A 25,972-nucleotide genomic window follows, 5' to 3' on the forward strand; every position below is an offset into this window, starting at 1 on the left:
ATTTATAGCGCAAAAAATAAAAACCACAGAGGTGATAAAAAACCACCAAAAGAAAGCTTTAGTTCTGGGAAAATCCAATCATCAATTTTATTTGGGTACAACTTAGCAGGGCTGCACAATTATCAGGTAAAGTAACGCAGTGCCGTATCACAATAGCCTGGTAATTATGGAGGTAAAACCATCCCGGGCTGAGGTGGTTAAAGCGGAGGTCCACCCTAAAGTGGACCTTCCGCTCATTGGAACCCTCCCCCCCTCCGGCGCCACAATTGGCACCTTTCAGGGGGGAGGGGGGTGCAGGTACCTGTACAGTACAGGTATCTGCACCCACTTCCGGCGTAGATTCTGCAAAAGGTACGCCCCTTTCCGCAGAATCTACGCCCCTTTCTGAAGGTCCCCCGCTACCTGCTGGGAAACACACGGATCCCAGAGACAGCGGGGACCATCCTTATTGTGCAGCGCGACTCGCGCATGCGCAGTAGGGAACCGGGAAATGAAGCCGAAAGGCTCCACTTTCGGGTGTCGACATCGCGGGCGCGCTGGGTGGGTAAGTGTCATTATTTTAAAAGTCAGCAGCTTTAAGAGTACATGCATACTAAAAGCAGAAGAAAAAAAAGCCAGAACCTGTGGCAGAAAAAGTTCCATAAAAAAAGCTCATGGTAGCCCATATTGCATAAAGGTTCAAAGGAGTATATGGACATTTGCTTTTTCCAAGACATTCCCCCTGTTAATTTTTCACTATAATCTAAATACACTTGAAAAACACTGAATGCTCCTAAATGCTGAGAGCATTTACCGTTTTGTCTGCCTGAAATCTCCCTTGAAAAACACACCTGTGATGGGTTCTCCACCTCTAAACTCTTCTTTTGAAATATGATTCTAAATGCCCTAATGTGTATGGACACATATATAATAATATATTATATATTGAGCTGCTTCTACAGACAGGGAACAAAATGCAAAACTCCTGTAAAAGCAGCATTTTTTTTTAAGTGTTTATAAATCACCACCTTGTAAAACAAACCCATTCAGTTTAAAATAGAAATGAAAGTCAAAAACATTTGTGTATAGATATACAAAAAACTGTATATATATATATATATATATATATATATATATATATATATATATATATATATATACATATTTACATACACACACACACCCTTTTCCCTTTTTTTTAAAAGTGAATACATTCCATCTGTTCTCAGCTTCCCAGTGAATGGCTGAGCTCTCATGCTTAGTATGTTCAGTTTTTTATTAGGAAAGCAGAGGAACTGGCAGGAACATCAGGGATTTCATACAAAGGAAGCAGTACAAAGAAAACAGGATACTTTTTTATACGTACATGATAAAGCAGGCACATATCAGGAATATGAAATATTGGGTTTATATACTCTAACCCCAGTGTGAATAGACCCTTAAAGCTATTACAGATCATTCGTTTAGAGTTAACCATGAGTGATGGACTTATGCCACGTACACACGATCGGAATTTTGACGATATTTCGCTCAAGCTGTCTTGCATACACACAGTCATACCAAATTCTAACCGTCAAGAATGCTGTGACATACAACGGGACTAGAAAAAGGAAGTTCAATACCCAGTAGCCAATAGCTTCCATCTCGTAGTTGAATCTAAGCATGTGTGTTTTTTTGTGCGTTGGAATTGCACGACTGAAATTTCCGATAGAAACTTTTTCCATCTGAAAAATTGAGAACCTGCTCTCAATCTTTGGCTGGCGGAAATTCGGCCAGCAAAATTCCGATGGAGCATACACACAGTTGCATCTTCCAACAAAAAGCTCTCCTTGGTCTTTTGCTGGCTGAAATTCCGACCGTGTGTACGCGGTTTAAAATTGATGCTCTCACTGCAGTGTGCACAGTGATATGTAGCATGTGTAGCAAAATTTTTGTTTTTATATATAAAGCTGCACCCAATGCATGCATTTATATATGTGCATGTATGTGGGAGCAGGGGGGCTTAAAAAAATGCTTTAGTTTATTTATTATTTATTTTGTTCCTTTTATTTTTAAACCGCTAACATCATCTATAGACCCCAACAAAACTGATCAAGCACAGCCCCTGCTTGATTAACTTCATCCGAGGCAACAGCAGCTGGGAAATGATAGCTCTGAACCTGAAAGTGACATAATATACATTGCTTCTGGGACCAGTGAACCTTAGCTGTTATCTGTCTGAGCTGTTGCTGTTGAATCATGTTGGCAGTCAGTTTTTTTTGTTTTTTTTATTTTTTCGGCAGACATCCTTCACTGTAATTGACATGAACCTGCATCACTGGATGGCATAATAGGTGGTGCATTTATATGATTGGTCTTTTATTAAAGTTAAAGAACAAAAAAAAACGTTGTGTTTTTTATTTACTTTTCACTTTTTTTGAATGAGTAGAGTTACTCTAATTACTTATTCATTGACATTGGTGGGGGGGGGGGGGGTAGCTTGGTGCACATTTATTGTTAAAGGGGTCTTTAAGATTTCAATAAGTCCCCTTCCCTCAGATAGCCACAGGCCTGGCTTGATTTTTTTGGCTTTTTCTTTTTAATATTCTGGCTTCTTTGTTTACATGGCACCTGCAGATTCCTTAACAACCTTGACAGTGAAAGAAACAATATACCGTATAGTAGCGTGAGAAAAACCTGGTACTATATATGATATTCAGCTGCTCCTAAAGAGACTGAAAGTCCAATGTTGTTGTTTATTTATTTATTTTGAGGGGTATAACTTGGGTGGGGATGGGAGCTATGGGATGCCCAACGTGGATCAATAGGAACAGCAATTGGTTTTGGGACAACTATGTACACTCCCTGTACATACTCCTTCAGCTTCCTCCTGCACAAACTTGCTTAAAGCTCATCACTCCTCCATTCACCAGCACATCACTTGCTCCAGACTGTTACTTCTAGTCTCCTCCAGCACATCACTTGTTTTCCCAGGAACAACTAGCATTATTTGTTGGTTAGGCCTGACACTGACTCAGCCAGGACTCAGCAAATGCACTTTGCAGGCTGGAACCGTGGGCCCCACTGCCTCTTCCACCACAGTCCTTCTGGTTCTGCACCCATCTCAGACTGCAAGCTCGCAGTACTCTCAGACGTGCCTCCCCAGTCCTCTTGACTGTACCTCATTCACCCGCCCTCCTGGCTTTGGCCAGTTGTCCTCCCTAGAGTTTTTTAGGAGTGCTCTCTCCCGTTGTCCTCTCCTTGCTCTCTCTTGTGCCTCTGGTCCAGGACATCTTCATGTGTTACTGAAAGTGGTCCCGGCTGTACCCAAGCTCAAGCCGAAGGTTACCCCCCAGACTGGGGAGCTTCCTCAAAGGCCCTGACAGCCTCCGCACCCTCTTACTCTAGCTCTTCCACCCAGCTGGGCTGACCCTAGGTATTTAAGGAGGCCTGCCCCCTGCCAATCAATATTGGGGATTGGCCACAGCTTCCTTTATACAACTCCCACCTCCTATTCCAGAAAGCACTAGAAGCCACTGGAAAGAAATGGGAGGTCCTGATGATACCACCTGCAAGTCACTTAGTCCTACCCTGAGCCACTCCCAGTCCAGAATGAAAACAGGCCTAGAACCAGCCAAGCCTGCTTAAATTTACCTATCCTAGGGTGCTACATAGGCATAACACTTTTGCTAAAATATGCATTTGATAAAATTTTGATAATATGTGTGTGCTTTACCAGTTACTCTCTGTTCTTATTACTAACAAGGGTGATGACAATGCTGAAAAGCTGTGCCAATCTTCTTCAGAGGTACCCTACCCTATTTATACCCACCCAGCTGCTAACTGCCAGATCACTGCCCCGCTACTTCTCAGTGAGTAACTTGTCTATATCTGTGTGTCCTATATACCTTTGACAATGTTTTTTATTACTAATATTTGCCATTTCAATCTTCAAGCTTCAATCATTGAATGCTTTCTTGTATTTAGATCAGCAGCACTTGTCCTGTTGAGGGACTACGTGATTTTGGTTTGCCCAATGCCACCTGGGGTCCAAACCTGCATGATCTGTACAACAAATTCCTGGAACTTAGTAAAACTGGCCCGTGGAAGAGAATTCCTTCCCATAACACTATAGCCCATCATCTAGAAGGTAAGAATTCCTGTAGAACTGAGCTTATAGGCACGAATGCTACCTACATTTGAAAACATGGGCGATAGTGAGAGCCTTAAAGAATTCATAATGGGTCATAGTTAATATATTGTCAGTCATTAAAAAATTGTTGGTAGACAATATAAATAATAAAAAAAATCCTGTGAGCTACACTAAACAAACCCTAAGCTACAATTAGCTTCAGTTGTGGTTAAAATAATCCGTGTGAAGGTGGATCAAGTACCTATAGACAGCTGCTATGCATCAATCACAGTCCCATGTGTGAAAAAACCTGTATAAAACAGCAAAAAGAAAGCAGCGCTGTGCAACAATAGCCTTAATGATAAAAAAAGTACTATTACAATATCATCAATACTAAAAAAGAGAATTGAATATAAAATATGGTGCAACAAAACTTGCTTGATTTACTAATTTTCGTTGCACCATATTTTATATTTGATTCTCTTTTTTAGTATTAATGCTATTGTAATAGTACTTTTTATCATTAAGGCTATTATTGCACAGCATCGTATTCTTTTTGGTATTTTATAAAAACTGTTGATGCTGCCCAATTGCAACCAGTCAGATTCCATCTTGTTCTTCATTGTCAGTTTCTAGTGTAGGTTTTGATTAGGGATGAGCCGAACACCCCCCGGTTCGGTTCGCACCAGAACTTTCGAACAGACCCCAAATTCGTACGAACGTTAGAACCCCATTGAAGTCTATGGGACTCGAACGTTCGAAATTAAAAGTGCTAATTTTAACTGCTAATATGCAAGATACTGTCCTAAAAAGGGTTTGGGGACCTGGCTCCTGCCCCAGGGGACATGGGTCAATGCCTAAAATGTTTTTAAAAATGGCCGTTTTGGCGGGAGCACTGATTTTAATGACGATTAAAGTGGAAAAAAAAGTGAAATATTCCTTTAAATATGGTGTCTGGGGGGTGTCTGTAGTATGCCTGTGAAGTGCCACGTGTTTCCTGTGTTTAGAACAGTCCCTGCACATTGAACGGAAATAACATCATTTAAAGCTGCTTGCGGTTTTAATGTTATATCTGGTTCCTGCAATATGGTTGAAAATCATTGAGAAAAATGGCATGGGTAGCCCTCCCTGCCCATTACCAGCCCCTTTGGGTCTTGTACGCATATTAAGGGGAACCCCGTACCCATATTAAAAAAAGGAAATGCGTGTGGCCCCCAGGCCCTATATACTCAGAACAGCAGTATACAGGCGGTGCAAACAAGACAGGTACTGTGTAGGTTTGTTGTGTTAAGTTTAATCTGTTTGTAATTTTCAACTGGTACATTTTTAAAGTGTAGCTCCAGTCAAAAAAACTATTTTTAAGCTTTTTGGAAAACATAGGGAAGGGTTATCACCCCTGTATAATTTGTTTTGTCGTCCATCTTTTTTCATCTCACTTGCTGTTGTCTCCTTCCGTTTGCAAGTAGGAGATGTTTGTAAGTTGGATGTTTGAAAGTAGGGGCCTGCCTTATATGCTCTGCAGAAATAGCGGAACAAGGTGTTGGTTTTGCCACAACATTGTAAGCCCTCAAAGTGACTCTTGGTGGGCGCTGGAGCGCCCTGCTGTGAACGATTATATCAAGAATTGTAATTACATGCAATTGTTGAACAGTGGTAGAAAAATTTACCTTTGGTGGTTGTGGTGCTGGTGCCACAACACTATAAGTCCTCACAGTTACTCTGGGTGGGCACAGGAACGGGCCCTCCTGTGAAATATTATATCAAGAATTGTAATTACATGTCCCTGTTAAACAGGGGCAGAAAAATTGGGCCGTAGGCACTGGTGCTGGTGCCACGACACTGCAACCTCTCCCATATACTCTAGTTTTATTGCAGGAATTAGCCCTGCTGCAAAGCATTGCATCAAAAATTGTAATTAAACGCCCCTGTTAAACAGGGGCAGAATATTGGGCCTTAAGCCGCGTATACACGGGCGGACTGTCTGGCCAATTTAGTCCGTCGAAACACATTTCAGCGGACAGTCCGCTCGTGTGTGGGCTGCAGCGGACTTTTTGAGCGTGCAGTCTGGCGGACTAAGTATTTCGGAATTTCCGTAATATTGTCCGTCAGACTTTGGTTTCAGCGGACAATCCGCTCGTGAGTAGGCTAGTTCGACGGACTAAGTATGGTGCATGCTCAGAAAGGATTTACACGGGGAAAGGTTGCATTGCTGTGTATTGGACTTCCTATTTCTAGTCCCGTCGTACGTGCTGTACACGTCATCGCGCAAACTTTCGACGGACTGTTTTGCATCCATGTGTGGTCAAGTCCGTTCATTCGAAAGTAGGACGGACTGTCCGTCGGATTGTCTGACGGACTAAGTTGGCCAGACAGTCCGCCCGTGTGTACGCGGCTTTAGGCACTGGTGCTGGTGCCACAACACTGCAACCTCTCACATATACTCTAGTTTTATTGCAGGAATTAGCCCTGCTGCAAAGCATTGCATCAAAAATTGTAATTAAACGCCCCTGTTAAACAGGGGCAGAAAAATTGGGCCTTAGGCACTGGTGCTGGTGCCACCACACTGAAACCTATCCCATATACTCTAGTTTTATTGCAGGAATTAGCCCTGCTGCAAAACATTGCATCAAAAATTGTAATTAAACGCCCCTTTTAAACAGGGGCAGAAAAATTGGGCCTTAGGCACTAGTGCTGGTGCCACCACAATGCAACCTCTCCCATATACTCTAGTTTTATTGCAGGAATTAGCCCTGCTGCAAAGCATTGCATCAAAAATTGTACTTAAACTCCCCTGTTAAACAGGGGCAGAAAAATTGGGCCTTAGGCACTGGTGCTGGTGCCACCACACTGCAACCTCTCCCATATACTCTAGTTTTATTGCAGGAATTAGCCCTGCTGCAAAGTATTGCATCAAAAATTGTAATTAAACGCACCTGTTAAACAGGGGCAGAAAAATTGGGCTGATGGCATCACCCAGAGCCAGAAATGTTCTTCCAAGATATCAGCGGAGGAGGAAGAGGATAGACAATCAACATAACAGGACAGTCACTCAGCATCAGCATAGGCAGTTTTGAAGGGATGTGATATTTCCAAAAAAATTATTCGGTTACATCAGCTTCAGGTGCTTGGTAGCTGTGGGTGATCCAAGACTGATTCATCTTGATGAAGGTCAGTCGATCAACTGATTCGGTGGACAGGCGCACCCTGCGATCGGTAACAAAGCCACCAGCAGCACTGAAGGTGCGTTCCGAAAGAACGCTGGATGCAGGACAGGCCAGTAGCTCAATTGCATACTGTGCAAGCTCTGGCCAGTGATCCATCCTCAAGACCCAGTAAGCCAGAGGATTTTCGGTGGGAAAGGTGTCCAAGTCTGACCTTGCCCCTAGGTATTCCTGCACCATGTAAATCAGACGCTGGCGATGGTTGCTGGAACCGATCATACCTTGGGGCTGCGGACTAAAAAATTGTCTGAAAGCATCAGTCAGATGGCCACCTTCTCCACCGCTCCTTCTGACCAATGCCTCAGCAACACGTTGTCCAGGACCAGGAGTTTGTAACCTCCCAGTCTCTGGGAACGCGTTGCACAGACCTTTCTGCAAGGCCTCCCGGAGATGTCTCATCCTCTGCTCCCTCTGTGATGGCAAGATAAGGGCGGCAACCTTACCCTTGTACCGTGGATCAAGGAGAGTGGCCAGCCAGTAATGGTCCCTCTCCTTGATCCGAAGAATACGAGGATCCTTCCGCAGGCTTTGCAGGATCAGGGAGGCCATGCAGCGTAGGTTAGCTGAGGCATTCGGTCCAGAGTCCTCTGGGTCACTAAGGACAACATGATCCGCAGCTACCTCCTCCCAGCCACATACAAGTCCACGTGTTTCTTGGGACTGTAAATCATCCCTACAAGACTGCTGCTGCTGATGCTGAGTGCCAGCCTCTACCTCCATGATGACACAATCATCCTCCTCCTCCTCTTCCTCCTCCTCATCCTCTTCCTGTGTGATGGGTGGCACAGCAGGAACACTGTCTGGATAAAGGGGGCCTTGAGAGGCAAGGAAGTCCTCCTCTTCCTACCTCTGTTCTGCCTCAAGTGCCCTGTCCATTATTCCATGCAGCGTATGCTCCAAGAGGTGGACAAGAGGTACAGTGTCACTGATGCATGCACTGTCACTGCTCACCATCCTTGTGGCCTCCTCAAACGGTGACAGGACAGTGCATGCATCCCTGATCATGCCCCACTGGCGTGGCCAGAAAAAACCGAGCTCCCCTGACCCTGTCCTGGTGCCGTAGTCGCACAGGTACTCATTGATGGCCCTCTGCTGCGTGTGCAGCCGCTGTAGCATGGCCAACGTTGAGTTCCACCTGGTGGGCATGTCACATATAAGGCGGTTCTTGGGCAGGTTCAACTCCTTTTGGAGCTCAGCCAGCTGAGCACAGGCATTAAATGATCGGCGGAAATGCACACAGACTTTCCTGGCCTGCTTCAGGACATCCTGTAAGCCGGGGTACCTGCCCAAGAACCGCTGCACCACCAGGTTAAGGACGTGAGCTACACAGGGCACATGGGTCAGTTGTCCCTGTCGGAGGGCGGAGAGGAGGTTGGTGCCATTGTCGCAAACCACCATTCCTGGCTTAAGCTGGCGTGGCGTCAACCACCTCTCGGCCTGTCCCTGCAGAGCTGACAAAACATCCGCCCCAGTGTGGCTCCTGTCCCCCAAACAAGCCAGCGCAAGCACGGCATGGCATCGTTTTGCCTGCGTACTTGCATAGCCCCTAGAACGCCTACGGAGCACCGCTGGTTCTGAGGACAGAGCACTGGAAGAGGCCATGGAGGAAGAAGAAGAGGAGGGGGTGGAGGAGAGAGGTGTGTCACAACCAATAGTAGCATTTTGGAGGCGTGGTGGTGGAACAACCTCCAACACTACTGCACCTTGTCCTGCATCCTTCCCAGCTGCCAGAAGAGTGACCCAATGGGCCGTGAAAGACAGATAACGTCCCTGTCCATGCCTGCTGGACCATGAGTCAGCGGTAATATGCACCTTACTGCTGACCGCCCTGTCCAGCGAGGCAAGGACATTGCCTTCCACATGCCGGTAGAGAGCCGGAATCGCCTTCCGTGAGAAAAAGTTGCGTTTGGGGACCTGCCACTGAGGAACCGCACATTGTACAAACTCACGGAAGGAGGCCGAGTCTACCAACTGAAAAGGCAGCAGTTGAAGTGCTAGAAATTTAGCCAAGCTAGCATTCAACCGCTGGGCATGTGGATGGCTGGGAGTGAACTTCTTTTGCCGGTCCAGCAGCTGGGGCAGGGACATTTGCCTGGTATAATCGGACGTGGGTGTACTGCTAGCAGAGTGCCCGGAAGCACTTGGCTGTGACACACCTAATTCTACACCTTCATTCCTCTCAGAGCAGGTTTCAGAGAGGACTGAAGGTCTAGTGGGGTTGGAGATGCCAGCTGATGAGGAGCAAGGAGAGGTCCGCTTTGTTCTTTGGTGTGGGTCTTTGAGGTACGCTTGCCAACGAGCTGCATGGCAGGTCAACATCTGTCTGGTCAAGCATGTGGTGCCCAAGTGGCTGATGTTTTGGCCACGCGAGATACGCTTGAGACATATGTTGCAAATGGCAGCGGTGCGATCTGATGCACTCGTCTCAAAAAAGGCCCACACCAAAGAACTTTTAGAATAACGCGCAGAGGCAGCGCCCTGCACAGGCGGAGCTCTGCGGTGTGATTCAGTCGGTGTGCTGCCCCTAAGCTGGCCCCGGGAGGGCATCCTGCCTTGTTGGACATGTGCCTCCTCCTCCTCCTCCTCTCTACCAGGCACCCACGTGGAGTCAGTGCCCTCATCATCCCCTCCCTCTTCATCGCTGTAGCAAACCTGGCAATATGCTGCAGCTTGTGGAACATGACTGCCAGATTGCTGTCCTTCTTGAGCATCCCCTCTCTCTGCATTCACGCTACTGCCTTCCTCTAGCTGAGTGTCATCATCAGAGGCTACAAAACACTGGGCATCCTCCTGGAGCATGTACCCAACACTGTGCTCAAAGAGTTCAGGAGACTCCTCAGGAGGACGTGGTGGGTCTAGGGAAGGAGTCACTGATGATGACATTGAGACGAGGGAAGACGATGCGTTGGCAGCTGCTTTGCTAGTACCCTGAGACTGGGTGAGAGGGGATGAGGAGGATGAAGAGGGCTTGGTCATCCACTCTACCAAGTCATTGGCATGTTGCGGTTCAACATGTCCAGCTGCCGAAAAGAAGGACAAGCGTGTCCCATGGCCACGTGCTGATGACAATGCACCGCGTCCACGACCAGCACTGTTGTCTCTAGACATAGATCCTGCTTGCCCTCTTTTATCGGCTCGCGCCTGTCTGCCTCTTCTTGCTGGCCTTCCAGACATGGTAATGGCCTGAAGGGAGTTGGGTAAAACAGCAGTTGGGTAGTGTATATTGTGCTGGATGCACACAACACCCACTAACTCCTGCAGATGCCTTTATTATAGAACACCAGAGATAAAGGGGTATACTGTAATGGAGTCACACAACACCCACTAAGCCCTGTAGATGGCTCTATTAGAGAACAGCAATAAAGGGTAGATACAGGTGTATATTGTGCTGGAGGCACAAAACACCCACTAACTCCTGCAGATGCCTTTATTATAGAACACCAGAGATAAAGGGGTATATACAGATGTATACTGTGCTGTGCTGGAGGCACACACAACTTCCAATAACTCCTGCAGATGGCAAGTGGGCTCAAATAGAGAAGAGCTATGTAGGTGGATATAGCGGTGTGTACTGGGTACAGAGCACGCAGACAGCACGCACAAGCTCCTAACACTACTGACTGCAAGCTCTATTATAAAAGATAGATCACTAGCTATATAGGTGAGGTGAATACAGCGGTGTATACTGCAGTCAGGGCACGCAGACAACAACCACTACAGAAGAGCAAGATCGAAAATCGGCCGATAACAATCGGTGTGTACTGTGTTGAAGGTACACAGAACACCCACTAACTGCTTCAGACGCCAACACACTACACAAGGCCGCCGCGCTGGCGGCCTTATATAGTGTGGGGCGTATACTACACAGCCTGAGCTATGATTGGCCACAGGCATCCTGCCTGTGGCCAATCATGGCTCTCCTCGCTGCTGGCGCTGTGATTGGCCAAGCATGCGGGGTCACAGTGCATGCTTGGCCAATCATGAGCCAGCAATGCACTGCGATGACGCAGTGCATTGTGGGCCGTGAGCGCCACACGAATTTGGCGCGAACGGCCCATAACGTTCGGAATTCGCCGAACGGGCGATCAGCCGATGTTCGAGTCGAACGTATGTTCGACTCGAACACGAAGCTCATCCCTAGTTTTGATCTATTGGTGGGGAAATAAAGACAGTTCTAAGATATATGTAAGGGTAAAATTTAGAAGATATGCAATTAGTGGGGGAGCTTGACTAAGGCTTGGTTCACACTGCTGCGACTTGGGGTCCGACTTGTGAGACCCCAAGTCATGAGACATGTCATGTGACATCCCAGTACGACTTCAAGGCGGCTGCTATCCAATTTCTATTCTCTTCTATTCTATATTTCTAATAAAGTAGTACTCAAGTCGCCAAGAAGTCGCCTGGCAAAGTTGCACGACTTTCAGATCGCAGCAGTGTGAATTGAGCCTAAAACTGGTGCACACAGAATCTGGTGCAGGTGTGCATAGCTACGACTAAGGCTTTTGCCGAAACGTGTCAGTTTATTGTTTTATTGTCACTCTGATGTACCAATAAACACTTCAAGTATTATAGTTTTGTCAGCTCTTCTTATTACAGGTGTGTATAGTGATTGTCCATCAACTTTTAGGTTTTATTGCCAAAGTTGCTGGATACACACTATACAATTTTCTGTAGTTTTTTTCCTTCAGATTTACCAAAACCATATAATATGAGGTCAAACCTTAAGAGTTTCAATTTGTATGCAAATTGCATTACATGGTTTTGGTAAATCTAAAGGAAATCAGCCAAAAAAAGATGTATAGTGTTTATAGGGTCTTACTGAACAGGCTAAAGTTAGAAGTTGATTGGCTACTATGCACAGCTGCACAGATTCTGTGTGCACTAGTTTTAGTAAAACTCTCCCAACATATCATCTGATGTCATAAAATGTTTTAGGTTTAGTAAAATTGATTGTAGATGCAATTGAATATCGCTCATTATACCAAACGTGTTTAATCCCTTCCCGCCGAGCGTACGCAGATGTGCGTACTCGGCTTCCGGGGGTATACCGGGATGATGCCCGCACCTGCAGGCATCATCCTGGTACCATTTTTTACAGCAGGCGATTGGCTATCCAGGCATAACAACCGATGCGGCTAAAAGCTGCTCGGCTGTTATGCCGGAGGAGCGGGAGGGGACGTCCCCCCTCCCGCCGCCTCCCGCCACTGTTACCGGTGCTCCCGCTCGATCGGGAGCACCGATTCAAGTTCCACTGCCTCCAGCTGCTGGGGAGGAACTGAAACGAAGCCGTAATCGGCTTCGTTCCAGTCTCCTCATAGTAAACACGGAAGTGACGTCATGACGTCACTTCCCGTTTACTCGGCTGCCAATGGTGCCGGTTTTAAAAAGATATACGGTATTCAGAATCGCCGTTTTCTGCGATTTGAATACATTGAAGTGTAAAGGAGGGGTGGGGAGTCTTTTAGACCCCCAATCCCTCCATAAAGAGTACCTGTCACCACCTATTACTGTCACAAGGGATGTTTACATTCCTTGTGACAGCAATAAAAGTGATCAAATTTTTTATTTTTTTTAAAAAACAATTTAGTCATTTTTAAATAAATGAAATATAAAAAAAAAATTAAAGCGCCCGCCGTCCCCGCGAGCTCGCGAAGCAAAGAAAACGCATACGGAAGTTGCGCCCGCGTATGTAAACTGTGTTCAAATCACACATGTGAGGTATCGCCATGATCGTCAGAGCGAGAGCAATAATTCTAGCACTAGACCTCCTCTGTAATGCCAACCTGGTAACCATAAAAAAAATTTAAAGCGTCGCCTATTGAGATTTTTAGATACCGTACTTTGTCGTCAATCCACAAGTGCGTGCAATTATAAAGTGTGACATGTTTGGTATCTATTTACTCGGCGTAACATTATCTTTCCCATTATGCAAAAAAATTGGGCTAATTTTACTGTTTTTTTTTTTTTTAATTCATGAAAGTGTCCCTTTTCCCAAAAAGTTGCGTTTAAAACACCGCTGCGCAAATACCGTGTGACATAAAATATTGCAACAATCGCCATTTTATTCTCTAGAGTCTCTGCTAAAAAATATATATAATGTTTGGGGGTTCCAAGTAATTTTCTAGCAAAAAATATGGATTTTAACTTGTAAACACCAAATGCCAAAAATAGGCTTAGTCATGAAAGGGATAAACCATGGGTCTCCAAACTTTATGAACAAAGAGTTTACTGTCCTTCAAACTTTGGGGGGGGGGGGGGGCAGACTGTGGCTAGTGGGAGAAAATTTCCTGGCATCAGTGGGAGGAAAAGTGTCCCAATATTGGAATGAATGTTAGGAATAGTGCCACCTCGTTGGAGTCAGTGGGAAGAATAGTGCCCCATCATTGGTGTGAATATGAAAAATATTTCCCCATTGTTGTTGTCAGTGGCAGGAACTATACCTCACTGTTGAATGTAATCTAATGTGGATAGATCATCACAACCCATAAGCACCTCATCTCTGAATTAAAAAAAAAGAGCAAATTGGGTGGGACTATAATGGTGCAATATGAAAACCAGACCAAAGGAATAGATACAATCTTCAATATTTATTAACAAAGTTCCAAAACATCAAATTCATAAAACCATAAGCATATAAGCCATATGTTAAGGGATCAGGGCTCTACAACTATACTGCTATAAAAAAAAAACACGGACCTTCACAAATGGGTTATAAGCTTATGGTTTTATGAATTTGATGTTTTAGAACTTTGTTAATAAATATTGAAGATTTTATCTATTCCTTTGGTCTGGTTTTCATATTGCACTGTTATAGTCCCACCCAATTTGCTCTTCTTTTTCTATACCTCACTGTTGCTGATGGTGGAGGGGGGGGGGGGGGGTAATGCCCCAAGAGCTGTATAGAAGCATGTAAAGGGCCACAATTATGAGACCACTGGTTTAAGCTCTAAAAATGGAACATATAATGCATGCATTCTATTCACCAAAACTGCAACCCCAATATGACAATCTGTTGACATTTGTTGAGCCCTATACCACCTGCAGAATGAATGTCAAGCCTGTTTTACTGAAAGAGGTACTTTTGTGAAGTGTAATTAAATAGTATAAACATTTCCCCAGCTAGTTTTAACTTTTTTTTTTTTATTCCAGGTGATCCCCGGGAGACAGGAATAGGCAAACGCATGTTCCTCAGAAATCTTGATAGAGATGGTGTGGGCTTTGAATACTGCATGTTTTATAATAAGGCAGAATCAAGAATGGTCTGTCTTTTCCAGCCTGGCCCATATCTTGAGGGACCCCCAGGGTAAGGTATTGTTTTTACCAAGAAATGTTTTTTGCCCACATTGTAAAAATTTGTCATAACTGGCATAATGTTGTCTAAGGCCGCGTACACACGCGGGGACTGTCTGCCGAAACTAAGTTCGTCAAACAGTCCGCTCAAACTTTTGAATGAACGAACACGCCCACACACGGCACTTTTTGAGCGGACAAATACGGCAAACTTTGTTCGTCGTACTAAGTCCGCGCAACTTTTGAAATGAACGGACTCGCCCACACACGAGGCAACAGTCCGCTCATTTCGAGCGCGTGTGCAGGTAGGCGGGGCCCGCGACGGAGACGTTGCGCGCTCCGCCGCCTGGAATGTACTTAAAGGGGAACCCCAACGCCGAAAAAAATCAGCGTGGGGGTCCCCCCAAAGTCCACAACAGACCCTTGTCCGAGCACGCTACCCGGCCGGCCAGGAAAGGGGGGCGAGCGAGCGCGCCCCCCCTCCCGAGCCGTACCAGGCCGCGTGCCCTCAACATGGGGGGTGCCTTGGGGAAGGGGGGGCCTCGCGGCCCCCCCACCCCAAAGCACCTTGTCCCCATGTTGATGAGGACAAGGGCCTCTTCCCGACAACCCTGGCCGTTGGTTGTCGGGGTCTGCGGGCGGGGGGCTTATCGGAATCCGGGAGCCCCCTTTAATAAGGGGGCCCCTGGATACCGGCCCCCCACCCTATGTGAATGAGTATGGGGTACAATGTACCCCTACCCATTCACCTGTAAAATAAAAGTACCAAGAAAAACACAACACAGGGTTAAAATATTTTATTGCACAGCTCCGGGGGTCTTCCGTCTTCGGGGGTCTTCTCGCCGGACTCCTCCGCTATCTTCTTGTAGCTCTTTTGCTAGCGGAGGAGTCCGGCTTTCTTCCTCCCCGCCGCCGGCCTCTTCTCCCGACTTCGGGGGTCTTGGGTTCTTCTGCCGGGCCACCGCGCCTTCTTATAGCTCTTTTACAGGCGGTGGCCCGGTCTTCTGTCGCCGCTGTCGCCTTCCGGTCGCCTTCCGTTCTTCTTGTTGTTCTTCTTCTTCTCCAGGAGATGTTGACACGTCGCTCTCTCCGGCCGGAATGGCAGAGCCGCGCTGTGCGGCCACTTATATAGTGACAATGGGGCGGTGTCACATGGTATATGTCACATGGGTTGGTCACATGGTGACCCCGCCCCCTTACGATGTCATAGTCCCCATGTGACATCAACCCATGTGACCAACCCATGTGACATATACCATGTGACACCGCCCCATTGTCACTATATAAGTGGCCGCGCAGCGCGACGTGTCAACATCTCCTGGAGAAGAAGAAGAAGAACAAGAAGAAGAACGGAAGGCGACCGGAAGGCGACAGAAGACCGGGCCACCGCCTGTAAAAGAGCTATAAGAAGGCGCGGTGGCCCGGCAGAAGAACCGAAGAGGGGGACAAGACCCCCGAAGTCGGGAGAAGAGGCCGGCGGCGGGGAGGAAGAAAGCCGGACTCCTCCGCTAGCAAAAGAGCTACAAGAAGATAGCGGAGGAGTCCGGCGAGAAGACCCCCGAAGACGGAAGACCCCCGGAGCTGTGCAATAAAATATTTTAACCCTGTGTTGTGTTTTTCTTGGTACTTTTATTTTACAGGTGAATGGGTAGGGGTACATTGTACCCCATACTCATTCACATAGGGTGGTGGGCCGGTATCCGGGAGCCCCCTTATTAAAGGGGGCTCCCGGATTCCGATAAGCCCCCCGCCCGCAGACCCCGACAACCAACGGCCAGGGTTGTCGGGAAGAGGCCCTTGTCCTCATCAACATGGGGACAAGGTGCTTTGGGGTGGGGGGGCCGCGCGGCCCCCCCTTCCCCAAGGCACCCCCCATGTTGAGGGCACGCGGCCTGGTACGGCTCGGAAGGGGGGGGCGCGCTCGCTCGCCCCCCTTTCCTGGCCGGCCGGGTAGCGTGCTCGGACAAGGGTCTGTTGTGGACTTTGGGGGGACCCCCACGCCGATTTTTTTCGGCGTTGGGGTTCCCCTTTAAGTCCATACCAGGCGGCGGGGCCCGCGACGTCTCCTTCGCGGGCCCCGCCTACCTGGAGACGCGCTCGAAATGAGCAGACTTTCCTCCGAGCGGGAACAGTTTGCTCATTTCGAAAGTGGCCTACACACGGGCGGACTGTCCGCTCAAACCAAGTTTCAGCGGACAGTTTTTCGGAATTTCCAAAAAACTTTGTTCGTCAAACTGTCCGCTGAAACTGTCCGCTGAAGCCCCACACACGAGCGGACTGTCTGCTGAAACACTGTTCAGCGGACAAAGTTGAGCGAACAGTCCGCCCGTGTGTACGCGGCCTTAGTATATCAGTATCTTGGTTAAAAGAAGCCTGGTTGTGAAATACATGCAAAAATACAGTATAACTAATATTCATTATTTATGATTGTAGATTTTTTTTATCCAGGGTAGATTGGATTGCCCTCGAGGATAAAAAACGAATTTCCTTCCCTGCTAAGGAAACTTTAAATAATTTTTTAAGTGCTTTTTGCCTTCCCCTGAATTAACTGCAGATTTAGGGTTATGAAGATTCAAGGGTATTGATGTATTTTTTTCTTTTGGTTAAAGTTGATGAATATGTGTTTTTTTTCAACGCTACTAACTATGCAAGATAGATGGGTAGACAGATTAAGTCTGGCCATAGACATTTGATTTATTACATGTATTACATTTATTACATTTTTACATTTATTAGTTACATAGTAAGCAACCAGCCTATCAGGCTCAAAGAAAAAGACCAGTAAGACAGATTTGAACACCTTCTATAACTACTTTTGGCTCCACTAAGGCCCTCTTCACACTTGAGCGTGTCACTAGCTATAACTAGCAACACTGATCATTGTATTCTGATTACGGGGAATTCTCCCCGCTGTCATAATACAATAGCTCGGTCAGAGGGATTTCCCCATAAACACTAAGGCCGCGTACACACGGGCGGACTGTTTGCCCAACTTTGTCCGCTGAACAGTGTTTCAGCGGACAGTCCGCTCGTGTGTGGGCTTCAGCGGACAGTTTCAGCGGACAGTCTGACGAACAAAGTTTTTCGGAATTTCCGTAAAACTGTCCGCTGAAACTTGGTTTGAGCGGACAGTCCGCTCGTGTGTAGGCTTGTTCGTCAAACTAAGTTCCGCGCATGCTCAGAAAGGATTTACACGCCGAAGGTTGCATTGCAGTGTATAGGACGTCGTTTTTCTAGTCCCGTCGTACGTGCCGTTCACGTCATCGCGCACGGTTTCAGCGGACTGTTCGTTCCTCGTGTGTGGTCAAGTCCGCTCATGCTAATTTTGAGCGGACTGTTTGACAAACTGTTTGACGAACAAGGTTGGGCGAACAGTCCGCGCGTGTGTACGCGGCCTAAGTGTGTTGAAGGGAGGATTAAATAGTTTTTTTTTTTTTTTTTTCGTTCCTCCAACTGGTTGAATGCAAAAAAATGCATCTAAGGCCGCGTACACACGCGGGGACTGTCTGCCGAAACTAAGTTCGTCAAACAGTCCGCTCAAACTTTTGAATGAACGAACACGCCCACACACGGCACTTTTTGAGCGGACAAATACGGCAAACTTTGTTCGTCGTACTAAGTCCGGGCAACTTTTGAAATGAACGGACTCGCCCACACACGAGGCAACAGTCCGCTCATTTCGAGCGCGTGTGCAGGTAGGCGGGGCCCGCGACGGAGACGTCGCGCGCTCCGCCGCCTGGAATGTACTTAAAGGGGAACCCCAACGCCGAAAAAAATCAGCGTGGGGGTCCCCCCAAAGTCCACAACAGACCCTTGTCCGAGCACACTACCCGGCCGGCCAGGAAAGGGGGGCGAGCGAGCGCGCCCCCCCTCCCGAGCCGTACCAGGCCGCGTGCCCTCAACATGGGGGGTGCCTTGGGGAAGGGGGGGCCTCGCGGCCCCCCCACCCCAAAGCACCTTGTCCCCATGTTGATGAGGACAAGGGCCTCTTCCCGACAACCCTGGCCGTTGGTTGTCGGGGTCTGCGGGCGGGGGGCTTATCGGAATCCGGGAGCCCCCTTTAATAAGGGGGCCCCCGGATACCGGCCCCCCACCCTATGTGAATGAGTATGGGGTACAATGTACCCCTACCCATTCACCTGTAAAATAAAAGTACCCCAAAAAAAAAACACAACACACGAGATAAAATATTTTATTGCACAGCTCCGGGGGTCTTCCGTCTTCGGGGGTCTTCTCGCCGGACTCCTCCGCTATCTTCTTGTAGCTCTTTTGCTAGCGGAGGAGTCCGGCTTTCTTCCTCCCCGCCGCCGGCCTCTTCTCCCGACTTCGGGGGTCTTGTCCCCCTCTTCGGTTCTTCTGCCGGGCCACCGCGCCTTCTTATAGCTCTTTTAGAGGCGGTGGCCCGGTCTTCTGTCGCCGCTGTCGCCTTCCGGTCGCCTTCCGTTCTTCTTCTTGTTCTTCTTCTTCTTCTTCTCCAGGAGATGTTGACACGACGCTCTCTCCGGCCGGAATGCCAGAGCCGCGCTGTGCGGCCACTTATATAGTGACAATGGGGCGGTGTCACATGGTATATGTCACATGGGTTGGTCACATGGTGACCCCGCCCCCTTACGATGTCATAGTCCCCATGTGACATCAACCCATGTGACCAACCCATGTGACATATACCATGTGACACCGCCCCATTGTCACTATATAAGTGGCCGCACAGCGCGGCTCTGGCATTCCGGCCGGAGAGAGCGACGTGTCAACATCTCCTGGAGAAGAAGAACAACAACAAGAAGAAGAACGGAAGGCGACCAGAAGGCGACAGCGGCGACAGAAGACCGGGCCACCGCCTCTAAAAGAGCTATAAGAAGGTGCGGTGGCCCGGCAGAAGAACGGAAGGCGGCGGCGACAGAAGACCGGGCCACCGCCTGTAAAAGAGCTATAAGAAGGCGCGGTGGCCCGGCAGAAGAACCGAAGAGGGGGACAAGACCCCCGAAGTCGGGAGAAGAGGCAGGCGGCGGGGAGGAAGAAAGCCGGACTCCTCCGCTAGCAAAAGAGCTACAAGAAGATAGCGGAGGAGTCCGGCGAGAAGACCCCCGAAGACGGAAGACCCCCGGAGCTGTGCAATAAAATATTTTATCTCGTGTGTTGTGTTTTTTTTTTGGGGTACTTTTATTTTACAGGTGAATGGGTAGGGGTACATTGTACCCCATACTCATTCACATAGGGTGGGGGGCCGGTATCCGGGGGCCCCCTTATTAAAGGGGGCTCCCGGATTCCGATAAGCCCCCCGCCCGCAGACCCCGACAACCAACGGCCAGGGTTGTCGGGAAGAGGCCCTTGTCCTCATCAACATGGGGACAAGGTGCTTTGGGGTGGGGGGGCCGCGCGGCCCCCCCTTCCCCAAGGCACCCCCCATGTTGAGGGCACGTGGCCTGGTACGGCTCGGGAGGGGGTGCGCGCTCGCTCGCCCCCCTTTCCTGGCCGGCCGGTTAGCGTGCTCGGACAAGGGTCTGTTGTGGACTTTGGGGGGACCCCACGCCGATTTTTTTCGGCGTTGGGGTTCCCCTTTAAGTCCATACCAGGCGGCGGGGCCCGCGACGTCTCCTTCACGGGCCCCGCCTACCTGGAGACGCGCTCGAAATGAGCAGACTTTCCTCCGAGCGGGAACAGTTTGCTCATTTCGAAAGTGGCCTACACACGGGTGGACTGTCCGCTCAAACCAAGTTTCAGCGGACAGTTTTTCGGAATTTCCGAAAAACTTTGTTCGTCAAACTGTCCGCTGAAACTGTCCGCTGAAGCCCCACACACGAGCGGACTGTCCGCTGAAACACTGTTCAGCGGACAAAGTTGAGCGAACAGTCCGCCCGTGTGTACGCGGCCTAAGGGTCCAAAAAGTAGGCATCTACGGGGCTGGATTTATCATATATGTTTTCTAAAAGTTGATATGGTAAAATAGTTTGTGACGCATCCCATGAAAAAACCCCACTGGTCACATTCCGGCCCCCCTAAACTCTGAAGAACAGTAAACTGGCCCATTGTTTTAAAAGTTTGCAGACCCCTAATCCAAATTTTTTTTTTTGCTTTTGGATAGTGCATGGAACTGCAATATCCTCAGTTTGCTTTTGTGACCACTATCACCAGAATAGAAAGTAATGGTAAATCCAAAATTTCAAGTTTGTCACCTTAACACGATTAAAGTGAAAACCTTTATCTATTTTGGGGACAACTGTCTAAGAGAAAATTTCCTATCACTTTCTGTTGTGTCAAGTAAAACAAAGGTTTTAGCCATTCACTACTCTGACATTTAGATATGCTTTAGTATAAGATAAATTACATTAACCATGTAGAATGATGTGACGTCACTTAGCTTTTTATATTAGAATTACACATTTTTTCATTATTATTTGTTAAAAATCTCTTCCAGGTATGCCCATGGGGGCTCTGTTGCAACCATTATTGACAGCACAGCTGGAGCAGGGGCTGTGTATACATGTGGAAGTGTCATGACAGCCAACCTTAATATCAACTATCTCAAGTAATTTCCATGTTTAATTACATATAATACATGCACATATTGTTTGCAAATACCTTACTTAGTAATATGTTCCTTCACAGGCCTATTCTTCTTGGATGCACCTTGCTAGTAGACAGCCATGTGGAGAAAATTGAGGGGCGAAAAGTGTATTCACGATGCCATATCCAAAGCCATGATGGTTTAATACTTCATACAAAAGCCACTGGTAAAGAGCAAAACACAACAGTAACACCTTTTTATCTTTCTTTTTAGATCAGCAGATCTAATTTGGTCAGTGCTCCTAATTCCATGGTTTGTTAGTGCACATTTTGTCTGATCTGTAATTGGTTTTCATAGTTTCAGGCTTAGGTACAGTATATATGAATATTGATGCAATCAATTGCAAGCATCTGATATAGTAAGATAGAGAGATAGATAGATATGGCTAAGATGGCAGACAAGGTGGTGGATGGAAGATATTTTTTGCCGAGAATATGGCTCTGGCGAATATAAGTCATTCTCACTTTAAAAGGCTGATTGTAAAATTCCCTGTGTGGGCTGTAGAAGAGATCGTGCGGGGGCCACAGCCCAGCCATCCCAGTCCAGAAGTCTACCTGCCAGGATACCTTACTCATTACAGAAGAGCTGGGAAGCCTCATAGGAAGAAGCTGTGCTAAGGACTTTTAAAAAATTTCTGTGAATGGTGAACTGAAACATCATTTGCTGTATGAAAACACTGGAAGAATTCCCCCATCAGTTCACCCAAATGGCTCACAATTGACGTGGTCCAGAAACATTTAGACAAAATAAAGGTGAATAAAACACCTGGAGCAGATGGCTTACATCCAAGGGTCATCAAAGAGATGAGCTCTGTTATATTTAAACCATTGTTTCTAATTTTTAGAGTTTGGTGTACAGTTATTTACTTTTTGGTCATTACAGAGGACAAAGGGGGTTATTTACTAAAGGAAAATCCACTTTGCACTGCAAGTGCACATAGAAGTAAAGTCACTGTAGATCTGAAGGGGACATGCAAGGAAAATAAAAAACAGCATTTTAGCTTGCACATGATTGGAAATCAGCAGAGCTTCCTCTCATTTCAGATCTACCCCTTAGATTTAGAACAACTGCACTTCCAAGTGCACTTGCAGTGCAAAGTGGATTTGTCTTTTGTAAATAACCCCTAAAGAGTCGCTTTATGTCTGGAGGAAAATAAATATACCCTTCACATACGGAAAAGATTCTTTACAGTAAGAGCTGTGAAAATGTGGAATAGACTCCTTCAAGAACTAGTTCTGTACAGCTCAGTAGTAGTAGTTTAAAAAAAAGAGGTGGATGCATTTCTAAATGCACAAAATATAACTGAATACTAATTTTTAGGGGTAATACTGCCAGGTGTAGTTAATTCAGGGAATATTTGGTTGCCTCCTTGGGGTTTAGGAAGGATTTTTTCCCCCCACTGGAGCAAATTGGATTATGCTTTATGAGGGTTTTTTTGCCTTCCATTGGATCAACTGTGGGTATAGGATTGTGTAGATGGAGGTTTTATGTGTGTTTATTTTTGTTATTGGTTGGTTGATCTAGATGGACTAGTGTCTTTTTTAAACCTGACAGAACATGTAACTATTTAACTATCATACCGTAAGTTGTTTAACCTCCCTGGCGGTATGATTAGTTCTGATTTTAGGTGCTGAAAGCGGTACAATTATTTTGCATGGAAATTTGGCGTTTTATATTGTAGGCCTGCAATTCTTAGGAATAACGCTCTTAAATCTGTTCAAACCAGAGTCTAGCAGACATCCTGGGTATGATAAAATGTATAATATAATAAATAATGATAATAATTAATAATAAAACTTATTCAATAATGTAATCAAATCCAAAAACACAGAAATTTGCTAATTTGCAGAATTGTCGCTGTCATTAGATTTAGTGTTTGATGATGAATTTCCCCACAAATCGCTATCGCTCAATTCTGCAAGTGATTATAATTTATTATCGCTGTTTTCTAGTTGGTCTAAAATCACTTTTGACATAAAGGGACAGTTTTTGGTTGCTATGGACAATCTCCAAATTCCAGGCAGAAAAAAACTGTATTTATAATATAAAAGTGCATGCAGGGCACTGGACAGACCACTAGGGACAAAGGGGGTGTGTAATTTTTTTATACAGTACTGTAATCTGTAAGATTACAGTACTGTGTGTGTTTTGTGTGTTTTCACTTTTTTGAATTTGGCGCAGATTTCCGCTCCCATGCAAGCAGAGGACAGCTCGATCACACAGCGCGGAGGACATCGCTGGATCCAGGGGACAAGGTAAGTAACTCTCCCTGTATCCAGCGATGCGATCTGGAATCCCAGCCCGAGCCAGACTCGGGCTAACCGCCAGGGAGGTTAAGCTGAGCAAAAGTTTACTGTATGGACTCTAATCTATGTGCTGGAGTAAGCTGGACTTTGTTTCTTTGCTGAAGTGAAGCTATTTTCTGTCAACTGCCTACAGTGGTGTGAAAAAGTGTTTGCCCCCTTCCTCTTTTCCTGTTCCTTTGCATGTTTGTCACACTTAAGTGTTTCGGAACATCAAACCAATTTAACCAATAGTCAAGGACAACACAAGTAAACACAAAATGCAATTTGTAAATGAAGGTGTTTATTATTAAAGGTGGAAAAAAAATCCAAACCATCATGGCCCTGTGTGAAAAAGTGATTGCCCCCTAAACCTAATAACTGGTTGGGCCACCCTTAGCAGCAACAACTGCAACCAAGCGTTTGCGATAACGTGCAATGAGGCTTTTACAGCGTCCTGGAGGAATTTTGGCCCACTCATCTTTGCAGAATTGTCCTAATTCAGTTACATTAGAGGGTTTTCGAGCATGAACGGCCTTTTTAAGGTCATACCACAACATCTCAATAGGATTCAGGTCAGGACTTTGGCTAGGCCACTCCAAAGTCTTCATTTTGTTTTTCTTCAGCCATTCGGTGGTGGACTTGCTGGTGTGTTTAGGATCATTGTCCTGCTGCAGAACCCAAGTTCGTTTCAGCTTGAGTACACGAACAGATGGTCGGACATTCTCCTTCAGAATCTCTTGGTAGACAGCAGAATTCATAGTTCCTTTTATCACGGCAAGTCTTCCAGGTCCTGAAGCAGCAAAACAGCCCCAGACCATCACACTACCACCACCATATTTTACTGTTGGTATAATGTTCTTTTTATGAAATGCAGTGTTCCTTCTACGCCAGATATACTTGGACACACACCTTCCAAAGAGTTCCACTTTTGTCTCATCGGTCCACAGAATGTTGTCCCAAAAGTCTTGGGGATCATCAAGATGTGTTGTGGAGAAATTGAGACGAGCTTTGATGTTCTTTTTGCTCAGCAGTGGTTTTCTCCTTGGAACTCTGCCATGCAGGCCATTTTTGCCCAGTCTTTTCCTGATGGTGGAGGCATGAACGCTGACCTTAACTGAGGCAAGTGAGGCCTGCAGTTCCTTGGACGTTGTTGTGGGGTCTTTTGTGACCTCTTGGATGAGTCGTCGCTGCGCTCTTGGGGTAATTTTGGGCGGCCGGCCACTCCTGGGAAGGTTCACCACTGTTCCATGTCTTCGCCATTTGTGGATAATGGCTCTCACTGTGGTTTGCTGGATTCCCAAAGCTTTGGAAATGGCTTTATAACCCTTTCCAGACTGATAGATCTCAATTACTTTCTTTCTCAATTGTTCCTGAATTTCTTTGGGTCTCGGCATGATGTGTAGCTTTTAAGGATCTTCTGGTGGACCTTACTGTGTCAAGCAGCTCCTATTTAAGTGATGCCTTGATTGTGAACAGGTGTGGCAATAATCAGGCCTGGGTGTGGCTATAGAAATTGAACTCAGGTGTGGACAACCACAGTTATAGTATGTTTTAACAAGGGGGGCAATCACTTTTTCACACATGGCCATGATGGTTTGGATTTTTTTTCACCTTTAATAATAAACACCTTCATTTACAAATTGCATTTTGTGTTTACTTGTGTTGTCCTTGACTATTGTTTAAATTGGTTTGATGTTCCGAAACACTTAAGTGTGACAAACATGAAAAGGAACAGGAAATGAGGAAGGGGGCAAACACTTTTTCACACCACTGTACATAAAAATAAACATGGGACATAGGGTGGCACAACTCATCCTTTTGGTGGTCTATCATGGGACATCTAATACGCCACTATGGGGGAGCATTGAAGCATATTTGGTGGCTCCTATTGAAATCGACACACTCCTATGGACTCTTCTGGATCTGTGTAAACATATCTCTAACCCCATATTAAGATGCTCACTAAAGATTTGGGATTCAATTAGGTTTTTGGAGAAATTGATCTCTACCCATTTTCCTTTGGCTACCTTACTTCATAACCCTTTCTTTAGTTCCAGCATGGAGGAGGCTGGTTGCTTCCAATGGTTGCTTCCAATGGTGGGTGGCTTTCCACCAGATCCAAGACCCCTTAAGCCCCGAAGGGGATCTTAACTTACAACGCGTTGTACACTTCCCATAAGATTGCCCCCACCAAAGCTGTTTCACTACCTCCAATTGTGAAACTTTGTTCACTCCCAATTGAAACATATGAACCTCACTTCTTTTGAACATATCCAATTGTTGCTATCTGACCAACTGCCCTACACTGTTCAATGGAAGACGGATTTGGAGACCCCACTGTAAGCTCATCAATGGTCTCAAATTTGAGACACAGCTGCACATGGGTCCATCATGTACATGCTACATGGTGCAATTGAGGCTGGCAAAATTCAACTGAGGCGCCTCAGACCGTTGTTTCTGGGACTGTGGGTCGGCTGGTACATTGGTACATGTGTGGTGGGAGTGTCCCAGAATAAAAAGA

General features: G+C 46.5%; 1 protein-coding gene across 2 annotated transcripts in view; it reads left to right on the top strand.

Annotated features, from left to right (window-relative positions):
• Window positions 1-25,972, top strand: part of LOC143943298 (acyl-coenzyme A thioesterase THEM4-like) — a 31,759-nt gene that overhangs the window by 1,636 nt on the left and 4,151 nt on the right. Inside the window, exons 2-6 of one of the 2 annotated variants that reach the window (XM_077464949.1) lie at window positions 3,725-3,830; window positions 3,946-4,108; window positions 14,461-14,614; window positions 21,017-21,127; window positions 21,208-21,332. In XM_077464949.1, coding sequence (XP_077321075.1) covers window positions 3,729-3,830; window positions 3,946-4,108; window positions 14,461-14,614; window positions 21,017-21,127; window positions 21,208-21,332 — 655 coding nt within the window. In that variant the 5' untranslated portion in view covers window positions 3,725-3,728. Of the gene's footprint in view, window positions 1-3,724; window positions 3,831-3,945; window positions 4,109-14,460; window positions 14,615-21,016; window positions 21,128-21,207; window positions 23,391-25,972 lie in introns of those variants that run through there. The other variant, XM_077464948.1, reaches the window with a different exon arrangement.

The sequence above is a fragment of the Lithobates pipiens genome, unplaced genomic scaffold (assembly GCF_037356315.1).
Source record: "Lithobates pipiens isolate NorthernLeopardFrog02 unplaced genomic scaffold, aLitPip1_a1.2 Scaffold_30, whole genome shotgun sequence".
NCBI lineage: Eukaryota > Metazoa > Chordata > Amphibia > Anura > Ranidae > Lithobates > Lithobates pipiens.